The following is a 12,674-nucleotide window of genomic DNA, read 5'->3' on the forward strand; positions in this document are numbered from 1 at the left end:
TCATTTCTGAATCCTCTCAGCATTTTGTTTCTAAGTCTTAGAGCACTTAATACATAAGTGTAGAAGTTTCTCATGCTCCTTGTATATCTTCTGATAGGCAATTTGATTTCAAGGCCTTGTGTCCCAGTTAGACTGTAAGGGTCCTGGGGCTAGGAACCAGACCAGATGGTACTGTTTTCTGCCCCTGTGCTTTGCAGATTTCGACGTGCATGTTATTCACTCAGGAATCTTGTTAAATGCACATTAGGTTCAGTAGGCCAGGGTGGTGCCCGGGAGACTAGCTTTCTGCTAACGAGCTCCCAGGTGATGGTGGTAGCGATAAAAATGTTGGCTTATGGACCTTATGGACATTTGGAAAAGCAGTGCTCATAGCTTTTGGTACTCAGCACAGCTGTTAAGAATGCTGGGGGTGCTTCTGGATCCACTCAGTTGGCCCTTGGTGCTTTGAAACTTACATTGCAGTGATGCTGTTCTTTTCAGGGACACTGATTACTCACAGTAAAATGTCTACAAATCTTTGAATGTAGATAGAACATGGTGAGTCTAAACATGGTGAGTCTAAAATATACTTTGGGGCCAGGCGCACAGATCACTTAAGTCAGGAGTTCGAGACTATCCTGGCCAACATGGCAAAACCCCGTGTCTACTAAAAATACAAAAATTAGCCATGCATGCACCTGTAGCTACTAGGGAGGCAGGAGAATCGCTTGAACTTGGGAGGCAGAGGTTGCAGTGAGCCGAGATCATGCCACTGCACTCCAGCCTGGGCAACAGAACAAGACTCTGTCTCAAAACAAAACATAGTCTGGGGGGTCTTTTCTGGGAAGCAGTGTTAGGAATATCTAACTTTTGATGTAATTTTGATGTAAGAACCTTCATCTAAAAACATAGTTCCCCATGTATCTAGAAATAAGGCATAAATACAGCATTCAGATGTATCCTTGTGGAAATGGTGACATGGAGAAAAGCAACACATGTGGGACCACAGACTCATGGGCAGTAGGAACAAAACTCCCCTTACGGTACCTCTATTCATCAGTACTTTGGTGAGGTGGAGACTCAGACCCATCCAGAATGGGTGAGTTTTCTGTTGCTTCTCTGAACAAAGGAAAGCAGGAGGAGGAAGAGAAGAGAGGTCATGTTACAGAGAGACACTGACACTGACACAGACACGATTAGTAGCTTATTAATATATCCGAAAGGCTCGCTGATTAGACACCCGAGTTAGCAACAGATCATACAAGTCATGCAGTACTTTCAGTCCCCATAATTGAGTCAAAATACCTAGTTTGGTTTGTTAGGAGGGACGGGCCCTCTTTTACCCATGGCCTCATTTCGTATCACATCATAGCAAACAGTTTATGCCAAGAACCAAAATTGCTGTTTTTCAAATTTGGCTTGAGTCCTCACTAATTGTAGATGGTGAAATAGGCAAGTTTCAGACCATCTTAAGTGCATAGGACTGTGAGGAGGGCTTGTACATTTCGGAGCCTGTTGACAGCCAAATAATACAATCATATATTTGGATCAGGTGAGACTGGGCATGATTCAGAAAAGTTGGAAGATCTAGAGAGGGATCTTGCAATCTGAAGTTTCTTGTTTAGTCACTGGAGGTATGTATTATATATATGAAAGATGTGTCATTCTTTTATGAGTTAATCTTAGACCCCAAACCTTGCAGAGGCTGCCTGGCCAAACAGGTGAGAGCTGGGGTGTGGGTGGGTGAGTGTTAATGATCTAAAGGACAAAGGGGCAGCTACTGTCCAACAGACAGCCCAAGAAGTAGGAGCAGACACAGGAACACCGAGCTGGGGCTCCAGTTTCTCTTATTTTAAAAGGAATCAGAGGCAGCAGGGGATCGTTCAGTGATTGTCAAAACTTGAGTGTGGGTCAGCATCACCTGGAGGGCTTATCGGAATGCAGCCTGCTGGGCTCACCCCCAGAGTTTTGGATTTTTTTTTATGTTACAGGTGAGCCCGAGAATTTGCATTTCTGACAAGATCCCAGGTGAGGCTCACTCGTGCTGCTGGCTTTGGGATCACACTTAACTACCGGTATAGTGGGGAAAGACAGGGTTTGGGGTCACAGAGGGCAGAGCTGCAATTCCAGCTCCCTCCAGCTGTCAGACTTTGGGCCAGGCACTTAGTTCCTCTGAGCCTCATCTATGAAACTAAAACATCTGGGTATTTCCCCCGCAAGGGGATGATGAGGATTGTATGAGCTCATGTGTGTTAGAAGCTGCTCGCAGCCTTTGAGTACACAGCAAGCACGCAGTAAGTGTTAGGACCCTTTCTTGCCAAAAATGAAGGCTCCAGAAAACCTGGTGTAAAAAAAATTACCACAGATAAACCTGCAGGAACAAAAATGCCGGCCAGGTGCCTATAATCCTAGCACTTTGGGAAGCTGAGGTGGGCAGATCACCTGAGGTCAGGAGTTCGAGACCAGCCTGGCCAACGTGGTGAAACCCTGTCTCTACTAGAGATTAGCCAGGTGTAGTGATGCACACTAGTAGTCCCGGCTACTAGGAAGGCTGAGGCAGGAGAATCACTTGAACCGTGGAGGTTGCAGTGAGCTGATATCACACCACTGCAGTCTGGGCAACAGAGTGAGACTCCGTCTCAAAAAAAGGCCAAGTATGAGAGCCTGAAAGGCAGACAATACAGCCAATTCTGGAATTGTGCTTTTCTCATGATTCAACTCACAGCCAGTTGTCAGGTTTTCCCAGACATCCCCCTGATGCTGATGCTCCACCAAACCAGGAACCAGACAAACCGAGGAAGGGGCCTCCTTAACTCCTCTAACCAACAGATGTTGACAGAACCTAACATCTACTTAGAGATGATGTCTCAGGGGCAACAGAAGAGGCAGGTGCTGTAGGGCCAGGCAGGTTATCTGTGTCTGCCAGACCCTCCAGTAGTTCAGAATAGCCTCACTGGCCCTGAGATGATAATGCTGTATGCAAACATGTCAAGCTATCAAAGGAGCTGCCTTTTGGTTTCATTAATTTTGTTGTGTGCAGCTTCCACTGAAGGCTTCAGGGCACCTGATCTCTTGTGTGTGTTGAGAAAGAGCAAGTGCTTGGCCAGGACACAGCCCTTTTTCTTGTACCCTGAGACATCCTAAGACACTGGCTGTTTCACCTGCCCCAGTGTATTTGCTGTCTTCATCAGCTCTCTTTCTCCCCCTGACATTCTTGCCTGGCATTTTGAGTCAGCCTGAGTATAATCTGAACCGAAATGAAATGCTGTCTGGAAATCTTACCAAAGAAGCACAGTCCCACTTCGTGCTTCCATCTCCCCACATCCCAAGGACCACCGCCTACTTTAAGAGAACACAGACAATTCACCTCTATAAAGGCACAGCAAGGAAAAGGAGTAGGCAGAGGTGACAGCAGATCATGGGGCTTCTCTTGAAAGGAAGACACCTCCCAGTGATGAACCCTCATCATCCATTTACTGACTTATCCTTATGTCACTAGGATCTGAACGTCTATGACACTCTTTCGAGCTGACACAGTGAAGAACATGGAAGGAGAACTCACCCAGTCTGCCAGGTTAGGATGTGGTGGGGGCTGCTTGGGGGGGTGGCTCCAATTTCACTTGACGGTGTCGAGCTTCTCTGGCTTTGAGGTAAGGCAGCTACATGCAGGTGGTGCAAGAAAGGCAGAGAGCAGACAGGGATCAGACACAGGTGAAGGAGCTTGCGACTTGTTGGCTGACACCAACCCAGTGGCCAGAGGTCACCATTTCCAGGGATGCTGGGAAGGACCCCAGATCAGGGTCTCAGCATCCCTATGGCATGGTCACGGTGGGCAACCATCTCTACATGCCCCCCAACCTCTGCATCCCACCCATTCCATTTTCTACCCACTACCATGCACCTTCATTCTGAGTCAAGCTGACCTGGGATCCTAGGTCCCCACTTTGCCACCAGGAAGTAGGCATAGGGATGGTGACGGTTTCTACAGCAGCAAAGAACCTGATGTCCCCATAGTCCTTTGAGTGAGACCTAAGCAGGGCTCATACAGGGAGGGCATATTTCTCTGGCCCCAGGGCATTTTCAGTGTGGCCCTGTCATGAAATTGTTTCTCCCCATTGTGAAGAGAGGGCATCCAGAAAGGTTCTCAGAGCCTGCTCTCTCTGCTGTTTCAGGCTTATCATTGCTACTGTAGGGCGCTTTGAAGGGAGCAGGGCTTTTAATAGCTCATCCAAACCTGACCACTACGCATTTACTGATGTAGGCAGCATGGAAGTCCAGTTGGAAAGATTTAGTAGGAAGTCAGTCCTACGTAAATGCATCCTTTGCTTTTTTGGTAAAGGAATCCTTTCAATCAGTAAACCTCAGATACAGCTTAACAATTTTAGTCTAAAATATGTTCCAAAAGATCTACCTCATCGCTTTACATAAAGCAAATCTACTAGACCAGTGCTGCAGTTTCGATAGAACATAAACCCTCCTGTTTGTTGGAGATATTTACAAAACGTTGGTTTTTTATCTAATAGGGTCACAGATGATCACACTCAAGATCTTCCTGGGGAGTCAATGGCAAATTTCACTGGGCTATTTTACAGATGAAGAAGGAACATAAAGAAGGTTCTGGGACCCTGAAGTCCACGGAACACCCACCATTACCTGATCTTTGGAGCTTGTCATTTGGCCAGTGGACCCTAATAAACACGTCCAGGGGGAGGTGGGGATAGAATGCCAGAGCCTGGCTCGCTAGGGCATCCAGGTTCTTCCTCTTTGCCCTGCTGTCTCCAGGCACCAAGAATCTCCTACAGTTCCCCAAAGATGAACCCCCCATTGTCTCGGGTCACTCTGTTTCCCCCGATCTTTACCAAATTCCTGACTCAAGAGTTCCTCCCATTTGCTTCTGACTCTCATTTTATTCTTATGATGTTTACCATTTCTGTTCTCCTCAGTGTCCCTCTCTGAGTGGTAAGAGTATGTTAATAAGCCAGTGCTGAGACCAGAGCACAAGGCAACTGCTCAGTGTTGGTCATTGTCACTGTTATTAAATGTAACTTAAGGGAATGAGTGGTTTCTTCTTTTTTTTTACTTGATTCAATACTGCCCAATGCTCTTGAGGTCGAGAATATAAGGTAAACTTTACAGAAATTTTCAGATATAACATCAAGGATATTGAAGACACTTAAATAGTTTGTGGCTCTGGCATAACATCATCATCGAAATGGGAAAGCCAGGAGCAGCCAGGAATTCTGTCAAACGCACAGCTTTGGCACTGTTTATTAGCCAGTCTGCCCCCATCTGGGGAGACACTGGCCAAATCTCTAGGCTTAACCCAAGCCCATCCCCAACCCAGCTTCCTTTGCAAGCTACAGCTGTGGGCTTTCACTGGGATACTCTCCTCACTAGGATAAAAGACACCTTTGGTTGGATAAACCCAGAGACATTACTTTTACTTTACCTAACTAACTTTCTTAGATTTCTGTCTTTACAAGGAGAAATGGGAGAGCTGGCCCAGTGCACTCTGGAGGGTCAGGTGCACGGTTATGGTGCAAGATTAGGGTAAGAACGGGGCGGGGTCAACAAAGGCCTGGAAGACCTCAAGTCTCCCGCATCTAACAGCAGCGTTCCCAGAATTAATTAATGATTCCCGTTCCTCACTGCACCCAGTCCTAAGGATACCTCCCCGCAGTAGCCCTTGACACCGGCAAGCAGTTCGCCCTCAGGTCTTCCCGCGTGCACCTGGCCGCCCCCTCTCACCTGACGTGGCCTTGCACATCTGGGGCATCCTGGTGACCCTGCTGTGCGCCACGAAGGTGCTCTGGGAGGAGGTGCTGTACTGCGAGCCGCTGTCCGAGGAGGTGGAGCTGGTGTGCGACAGGCGGCTGTGCTCCTTGTGCGAGGCGGTGGAACGCTGGTACCACTGGCGCAGCTCGTCTGAGACGGCGGCACGGCCCGCGCCCTTGTCGTGGGCGCCCTCGCGGCCCAGCGACGGAGTCCGCAGGATCTGCGATCGCGACGGCGTCAGGCGGCTCGTGTCACCCTCGTCGCCGCCGCCGCCGCGCCAGCTCTCCTTGAACAGGCCGCCCGCCGTGTAGGAGTTGGACGTCTTGAACTGAGCCTTGACGCTGTAGTGGCCCTCCTGGTCGCTCTCCAGGCTGCGCACCACCACGGGCGTGGCGCCGCCCTCGATGTACAGCGGGTACTCCTTGATGCGGTACTGCGAGCTGGGCTGGCTCTGGCTGTGCAGGTACACACCGCCCCCCGCGCCCCCTGCGCCCCCCGCACCCCCGCGCGCCGCCAGGTTGGGCATGCTGCCCGAGCTGGCTGAGCCCAGTGCGCCTGCCGCCCGCTGCCTCTGCCTCTGCCTCTGGCGCGCCTTGGACGGCGAGTCCTCGGCCAGCGTGGAGTAGTTGGCGTTCATCTGCGCCGGGTAGTAGTGCTCCGAGCTCGAGTGGCTGGTGCACGACGAGCAGTCGTCCATGGGGTCTGAGCCGTTGCTGCTACGAGTCCGCGGGGTGTAGAAGTCGGGGCTCCCGGTGTCGTTTTCCGAGCCCAGGAGCTTGCCCTGGGACTCCAGGCTGGAGCTCCGGTGCCTAAAGTGCAGTGCGAGGCTGTGCAGTCGGGTGGGGCTGATGTCCACCGACCTGCCGGGAGACGACCCGGGTTGGTCTGGGGGTGGGGAGTGGGCCCAAGGAGGGGTGCTCCGGGGAGGAGGGGGTCCTGAGGAGGGCACTGGGTGTCTCCACGCGGGCTCAGGCCCCAGCCCAGCAAGCCAGAGTCTCACTCAGCAGGGCTGCCCCAGGGATCCGGGAACTGCCTGTGGTTTCCAGGCGAATGGAACTGCCCGTTGCGGGAGGTGAACCTGGGGTCTCCACCATGATTCCCAGTGGGAAGTGGGACTGAAGCTAGGACTCACAGAAAGGTTTCGATTTCTGGGTTTTTTTTTTTTTTTTTTTTTTTTTTTAAATCTATAGACACAAAGAGAATCACAGAATCCTTACTCTAGTATCTATACTAGATACTAGAGTAAGATACTAGCCCTATGTTAAACCAGATAGGGCTGGGCACGGTGGTCCAAGCCTGTAATCCCAGTGCTTCAGGAGGCTGAAGAATTGCTTGAGCCTGGGAATTTGAGACCATCCTGTGCAACACTGTAAGACCTCATCTCTTACAAATAAATTAGAAAATTAGCTGGGTGTAGTGTTGTACACCAGGGGTCCCAGCTAGTCAGGAGGTTGAAGAGGGAGGGTCACTTGAGGATGCAGTAAGCTATGATCAAACCACTGCACTCCAGCCTGGGCGACAGGGCAAGACCCTGTCTCTCTTTAAAAAAAAAAAGAGAAAACACAAACCAGATGAAATGTCCCTATTTACAGATCAGATAAAAGCAGTCCTACAGAGGTCCTTCATATTGTTTAACCAAATACTATTACATGATCCATATAAATAGACTCCCCTTTCCTGTGAAAACTGGGAAATAGAAGGTTGGTGGCAAATGAGATAATTAAACAATGAATGATGCAAATACTCACCATACCATTACTTTATAATTCATTCTGCTCGTTTGAGTCCACTCAGGGCTTAGAGAAGTGCAAAACAGTATCACATGGCAGATGATGTTGCCAGATGCTGGGACTGCACGTGAACTTCACAGCGGCCCCACGGGCCAAGCACAGGAAGAGGCGAGTCCCACTTCCGACTGCCACTCAGAAGGGGGATGAAAGCCCCCATCACGTGGCCCTCCGTGATCTGGTTTGCTTCTTTTTAGAACAAGAAGGTGTGTCTAGGAGCGCTGGCTCACGTCTCTAATCCCAGCACTTTGGGAGGCCAAGGTGGGTGGATCACCTGAGGTCAGGAGTTCCAGACCAGCCTGGCCAACATGGTGAAACCCCGTCTCTACTAAAAAATACAAAAATTAGCCAGGCGTGGTGGTAGGTGCCTGTAATCCCAGCTACTTGGGAGGCTGAGGCAGGAGAATCGCTTGAACCCGGGAGGCAGAGGTTGCAGCGAGCCAAGATCGCGCCACTGTACTCCAGCCTGGGTGACAGAGCAAGACTCCATCTCAAAAAAAAAAAAAAAAAGAAACAGAAGGTGTGATTCACTGAAGCCTCATTTTTGCCTGGCTCTTTTGCTCTTTATGAATTTACATTTTGAGGCACTAAAGGAAGTCCAGTATAAATTTAGGCCTCAGTAGAAAGATAGAAGACCTCTTCCCATGCTAACCCAGCCAGCCTCTGTGGCCTCTGCTTTGCTTAGGAAACTTTCCATGCTCCCTGTCTCCAGGAGCCCGGGGATTCTTTGGCTGACTCCAAGTGCCCTGTGCATGGGTCTCTTGGCTAACGGGGGTTGACTGCTGCCAGCTTGGTTTTTTATTCCGCTTCATTTATCCTCCCAGGTTCAGGTCTGACTGTAGCTCATCCATTATTTGGGCCAGCTTGGGGCTGACAATGCCCAATTTTAAAAAGGAAGGCTTGGTCTGAGCAGGAAGGCCAGGCAGACTCACCTCGTGGAATGGACGTAGTGGGGACTCCGGACCCGCAGGTCTGGCGTGGACGGCATGCTGGACTGGGAGTTCCAGTGCGGGAGGCCGCGGATGGGGCTGTTCTGCAAGGAGTTGCTTCCTCCGCCGGCTTCCGCACAGCTTCCTGTGCTGGGGAAGCGCTTGTGGCTGCTGCAAAGCCAAGGATGCCACGTGGTCACCGCCAGACAGACAGCACCTTTCCTGGGGGCTGGCTAGTTCAGGGCAATGATCCCAGCATGTGGGGAAAGCTCGCCCGTGACTCCCACCTCGCTTGGTCAGACCTCTACTGTGGTTCTCAGCCTTTCCCCAGCAGGGGGTATGCCCTCCCCCCTCCCCACCTCGGCAATATGAGACGAAAACCCTGGTCAGCCTTCTCTGCGTCAGGCAGTGTGACGGTCCTGCCCTTACAGTTTTTGTTTTCCAAGAAACAAATATTTACCTGTCCTGGCACCCCCCTTGGAGCTTGGTAGGGTGATTAAAGGAAATGAGAAAAACAGAGAAGCAGACCGAAAATGCCTTCCCCCCCCACAAAAAACCTCCCTACAAAGTCAGCCCGGTAATGAGCTGATAATACACAGCTTGGATTACGGCTGCTTGGCTGGAGAATTCTGCTGGATGAGGGGGTAGAGTTCTGAACCACTCTGCATTTGCTCCGAGTGGACTTTCACTTGCTATTTCAGAATAGCGCTGCCTGAGATTTCCTAATTAATTCCTCTGGAATTTAACAGCATTCAAACCATCTGCCATCACGTTGATTGTGGGCCAAAGCCCCAATTTCTCTGAGTCACAAAAATGTACCTCAACAGTGTCGGCAGCAGAGGGCGCTGTGGGCACGGCCCCGTGAAAGGCAAACCCCAGGGGGGAGAACTAGGTTGATGTGGATTTTGTCATCGTGGATGCTACTTGGGACGGCCCTTTGATTCTTCCAGAGCAGAGAGGGAGGCCTCATTTGGCCTCATTCACGATGCAGCTCACCTGGAATGGCTGTGAGAGGAGCGCTTCTTGACCTTCTCATAGGGTTCATCTAAAGAGGACTCACTCCACATTTTGGGCTTGATGGGTGACTTGTCATAGTCGTTGCGGTGATAGTGCATCTGTCGGAGTCCCTCCAGGGACTGGGGAGGAGGAGGCCTGTTGTGCGACGGTGGCCGAGGAGGGAGTCCCTTGTGAGGAGAATGTAGGGGGGATATTGTGCTGGTAACCTGAGAGTCTTCTGCACAAAGACAGGAAGAGAGGAACTGAGCCCCGGTCATCCTTCCCACAGGCTGAGACAGAACTCCTCCACCCCTCCACCCGCACCTTGGAGCCACACAGCCAAACCCACACCTTCACCCCTGTGATGAGAAACCCTGAAACTCTTCCCCAGTTGCCAAGACAAGTCAAGACGAGTCAAACCAAACCAGGGCAAGCCAAACCTCCACTGCAGGCGGGATTGCATGGGAAGAGATGCGTCGCTTTTGATTAGACACGAATGGAGTGAAGTCTGAACGTCATTAAATACCACCAACAAATGACTGCTTCACACTAAACAGCAAAATGTAGTTACTGCTGTAGTGTTAAGTTGTCTTTCAACAGATGCTAAGCATCTGATTCACTTTGGGAGGGTCTGAGTTCTGGGAGAGTTTTGTCTGTTTCATCTGCTGCTAGATCCTCAGCCGACACATAGTAGGTGCTTGATAACCATTGGTTGGAGAAGAAAAAATGAATGAGGGTCTATATGTCCATTGTAAATACCTGCTGGGTGGATCGGGTGTCTACTCTGCTTTTTTCCCCCAGAGCTGTGTTTATTCTCTTTTAATCTCTTCCTCTATATTTTAATTTTGAAACTGCCTTAACTTCTTTAAGGAGATGAGCTACAAAGATTATGTATTAATAAATGACTCCCTGCCTCCAGGAAAGAAATGATCTAACACGTCAGTGCGCTAGAGGACTTTCAGAAAAAGCAAATTCAGTGAGTCTAGGAGGTGCTGTGGGAGAGGCTGGTCTTGAAGGGGCTTGAGCAGTGGGCAGGCAAAGAGGAGGAGGAAGGAAGGGCTTGAACCAAAGTGTGGAGGCCCTGAGGGCAGGGTACCAGCTGCAGGCACATCTGGCCAGGCAGGGGCTGGTGAGGAGGGGCAGGGGGAGTAAGGGTGGAGCTCTGGCCAGCACAGCCGCCTTCTGTGTGCACCATGTGAGCCAAGAGCCCGACTGATGGGGGCCTGGAATTCCGAGTTGAGATTTTGAAAAGCCACAGGAAAACTTTGCGATGTCTTAAGCACGGATGCGTCAGAGTGAAAAATCCTGTTTTAGAACTATTCACCTGGTAGCGTTCTAAAACTAGAAAGGAAGGGAGAGAGACTAGAGAGGGGGATGAATGAGGACTTCAGGCTAGGGCAGGTCAGCATTGAGAAGAGAGAGGAGGGAACGATTCAGGCTTCACGGGGAAGGCAGACATGGGAGGTGGAGGGGAAAAAAGCACAGAAGCAAACCTTACAAACAACCAACTACCATTCACTTGCCCCTAAATCCATTTCCAGCGACTTGTTTCACAGCCTAATTCTCAGTCCCCTAGCCGTGGACACCCACTATGCACCCACTCCTCCTTTGCCCTCAAATCAGTAAAGGAAGAGTCCCCAGAAAGAGACCCTGCAGTGGGACCGTGGCAAAAGGATGTGCCGACACCTGTGAGGAAGTCCAGGGGTCTGCATCTGGAACACGGGGAAGAAGCTGGAATCACGGAATGATATCTCAAAATTACCCCGTGACATTACCTATTGCTCCAGGCACCCCTCTACTACCAAGGAATCTCTCAATTTTTCTTCCCTTTCCAGGGGAGACTGGGGTACTCAGAGGCCAACCGCAGGGCTGGGATCTCTGATGCTCAAGCCCCCCATTTCCTTGTAGCCCAATGGCGTCCCCGGCTTGTAATGAAGCAGACAAATATATTCCAATCTGATTTCTAATAGCACAGCCAAGGTGACTGGGTAAATAATCTGCCAGACTTTCCTCACATCAACAGCAATCATTATTATTATTGCAATTATCATTATTACTATGACTAGTGTGGACCTTTCATGCTTTCCATCTGAACAGCCACTTATCACTGCCTGCCTGAGGTTTCCATACAGGGCAAAAAAATTAACTGCCACTTAATATATTTCCATATAATTAATGTACCCGCCTCCCAGTACGATGGTTAAACATCCACAGGAGTATTCTCACATGGTTCTGGGTTTGGAATTCTTTCTTCCCCGACGTATGGTGGTGATGGGGGTTGGGGGAGGGATCAGTTCTGTTTTTTTAAGAATTTCCCAAGAAAATATCCTAACTGCCAGGTTTTAAGAGTTCAGTGGGAAATAATAAGACAGTTTTCCAGCCTGAGTGTGTATCTACTGGGATACCTCCCCTCTTACTTTCACTACTGTCTTGGGGAGCAACAGAGGGTGTGTTCTAGTTCTTCTCATGATCCTTACACTCTCCTAGTGGGTTTCAATCTTTGATTTGTGATCTAAATCAATTTCTACCCTTTTCTTTTAGATACCATGAATACTCAAAAGGAAGCTATGCCTAGTGTGTAGATTCTCTGTCTAGCTAAACATGTGGTTTTGGGCCAGGTATGGCGGCTCCTGCCTGTAATCCTCCCAGCACTTTGGGAGGCCGAGGTGGGTGGGTCGCTTGAACCCAGGAGCAACATGGCAAACCCAGTCTCTACAAAAAAATACAAAAATTAGCCAGGTGTGGTGGCATGCTGTAGTCCCAGCTACTAGGGAGGCTGAGGTGGAGGAATCACTTGAGCCTAGGAGGCAGAGGTTGTAGTGAGCCGAGATCATACCACTGCACTCCAGCCTGGGCAATAGTGTGAGACCCTGTCTCAAAAAAAAAAAAAAAAAGTTTTTGGCTTCTAAAAAAGTAAAGCACCACTCACTGATGAAAAGCTCTAATACACGTGGGTTTATGCAGCACCTACCCACTCCCAACCAAATAGGTGAATACTGGGAAATGAGAGAGCTTGCAGGGAGCCCAGCTGCCTTTTGGCCAGGCTCTTGCCTTTACACAAGGCAATCCCCAGACTACATAGAAATTCATCTCTGTTTACTCTGAGCTGTAGGTTTGTAAGCAGGAAATGCATAAACCTACCATCCTCAAGAACAAGGGCATCTGAGAGGGAGCTGTCTTCACTGGCAATGTTTCCATCTGAGAAGAC

At 49.8% G+C, this 12,674-nt stretch overlaps 1 protein-coding gene across 15 annotated transcripts in view; it reads right to left on the reverse strand.

Annotated features, from left to right (window-relative positions):
* FRMD4A (FERM domain containing 4A) overlaps positions 1 to 12,674 on the reverse strand; it is a 688,079-nt gene that overhangs the window by 5,026 nt on the left and 670,379 nt on the right. For 8 of the 15 annotated variants that reach the window (XM_054660740.2, XM_054660742.2, XM_054660739.2 and 5 more), the window contains 5 exons: positions 12,608 to 12,664; positions 9,467 to 9,704; positions 8,474 to 8,641; positions 5,728 to 6,614; positions 3,542 to 3,638 (listed from right to left, as the gene is read on the reverse strand). In XM_054660740.2, coding sequence (XP_054516715.1) covers positions 3,542 to 3,638; positions 5,728 to 6,614; positions 8,474 to 8,641; positions 9,467 to 9,704; positions 12,608 to 12,664 — 1,447 coding nt within the window. Of the gene's footprint in view, positions 1 to 1,026; positions 1,099 to 3,541; positions 3,639 to 5,727; positions 6,615 to 8,473; positions 8,642 to 9,466; positions 9,705 to 12,607; positions 12,665 to 12,674 lie in introns of all 15 variants that reach the window. The other 7 variants (XM_063781409.1, XM_054660743.2, XM_054660734.2 and 4 more) reach the window with 3 other exon arrangements.

Source organism: Pan troglodytes, chromosome 8 (genome assembly GCF_028858775.2).
Source record: "Pan troglodytes isolate AG18354 chromosome 8, NHGRI_mPanTro3-v2.0_pri, whole genome shotgun sequence".
Taxonomy (NCBI): domain Eukaryota; kingdom Metazoa; phylum Chordata; class Mammalia; order Primates; family Hominidae; genus Pan; species Pan troglodytes.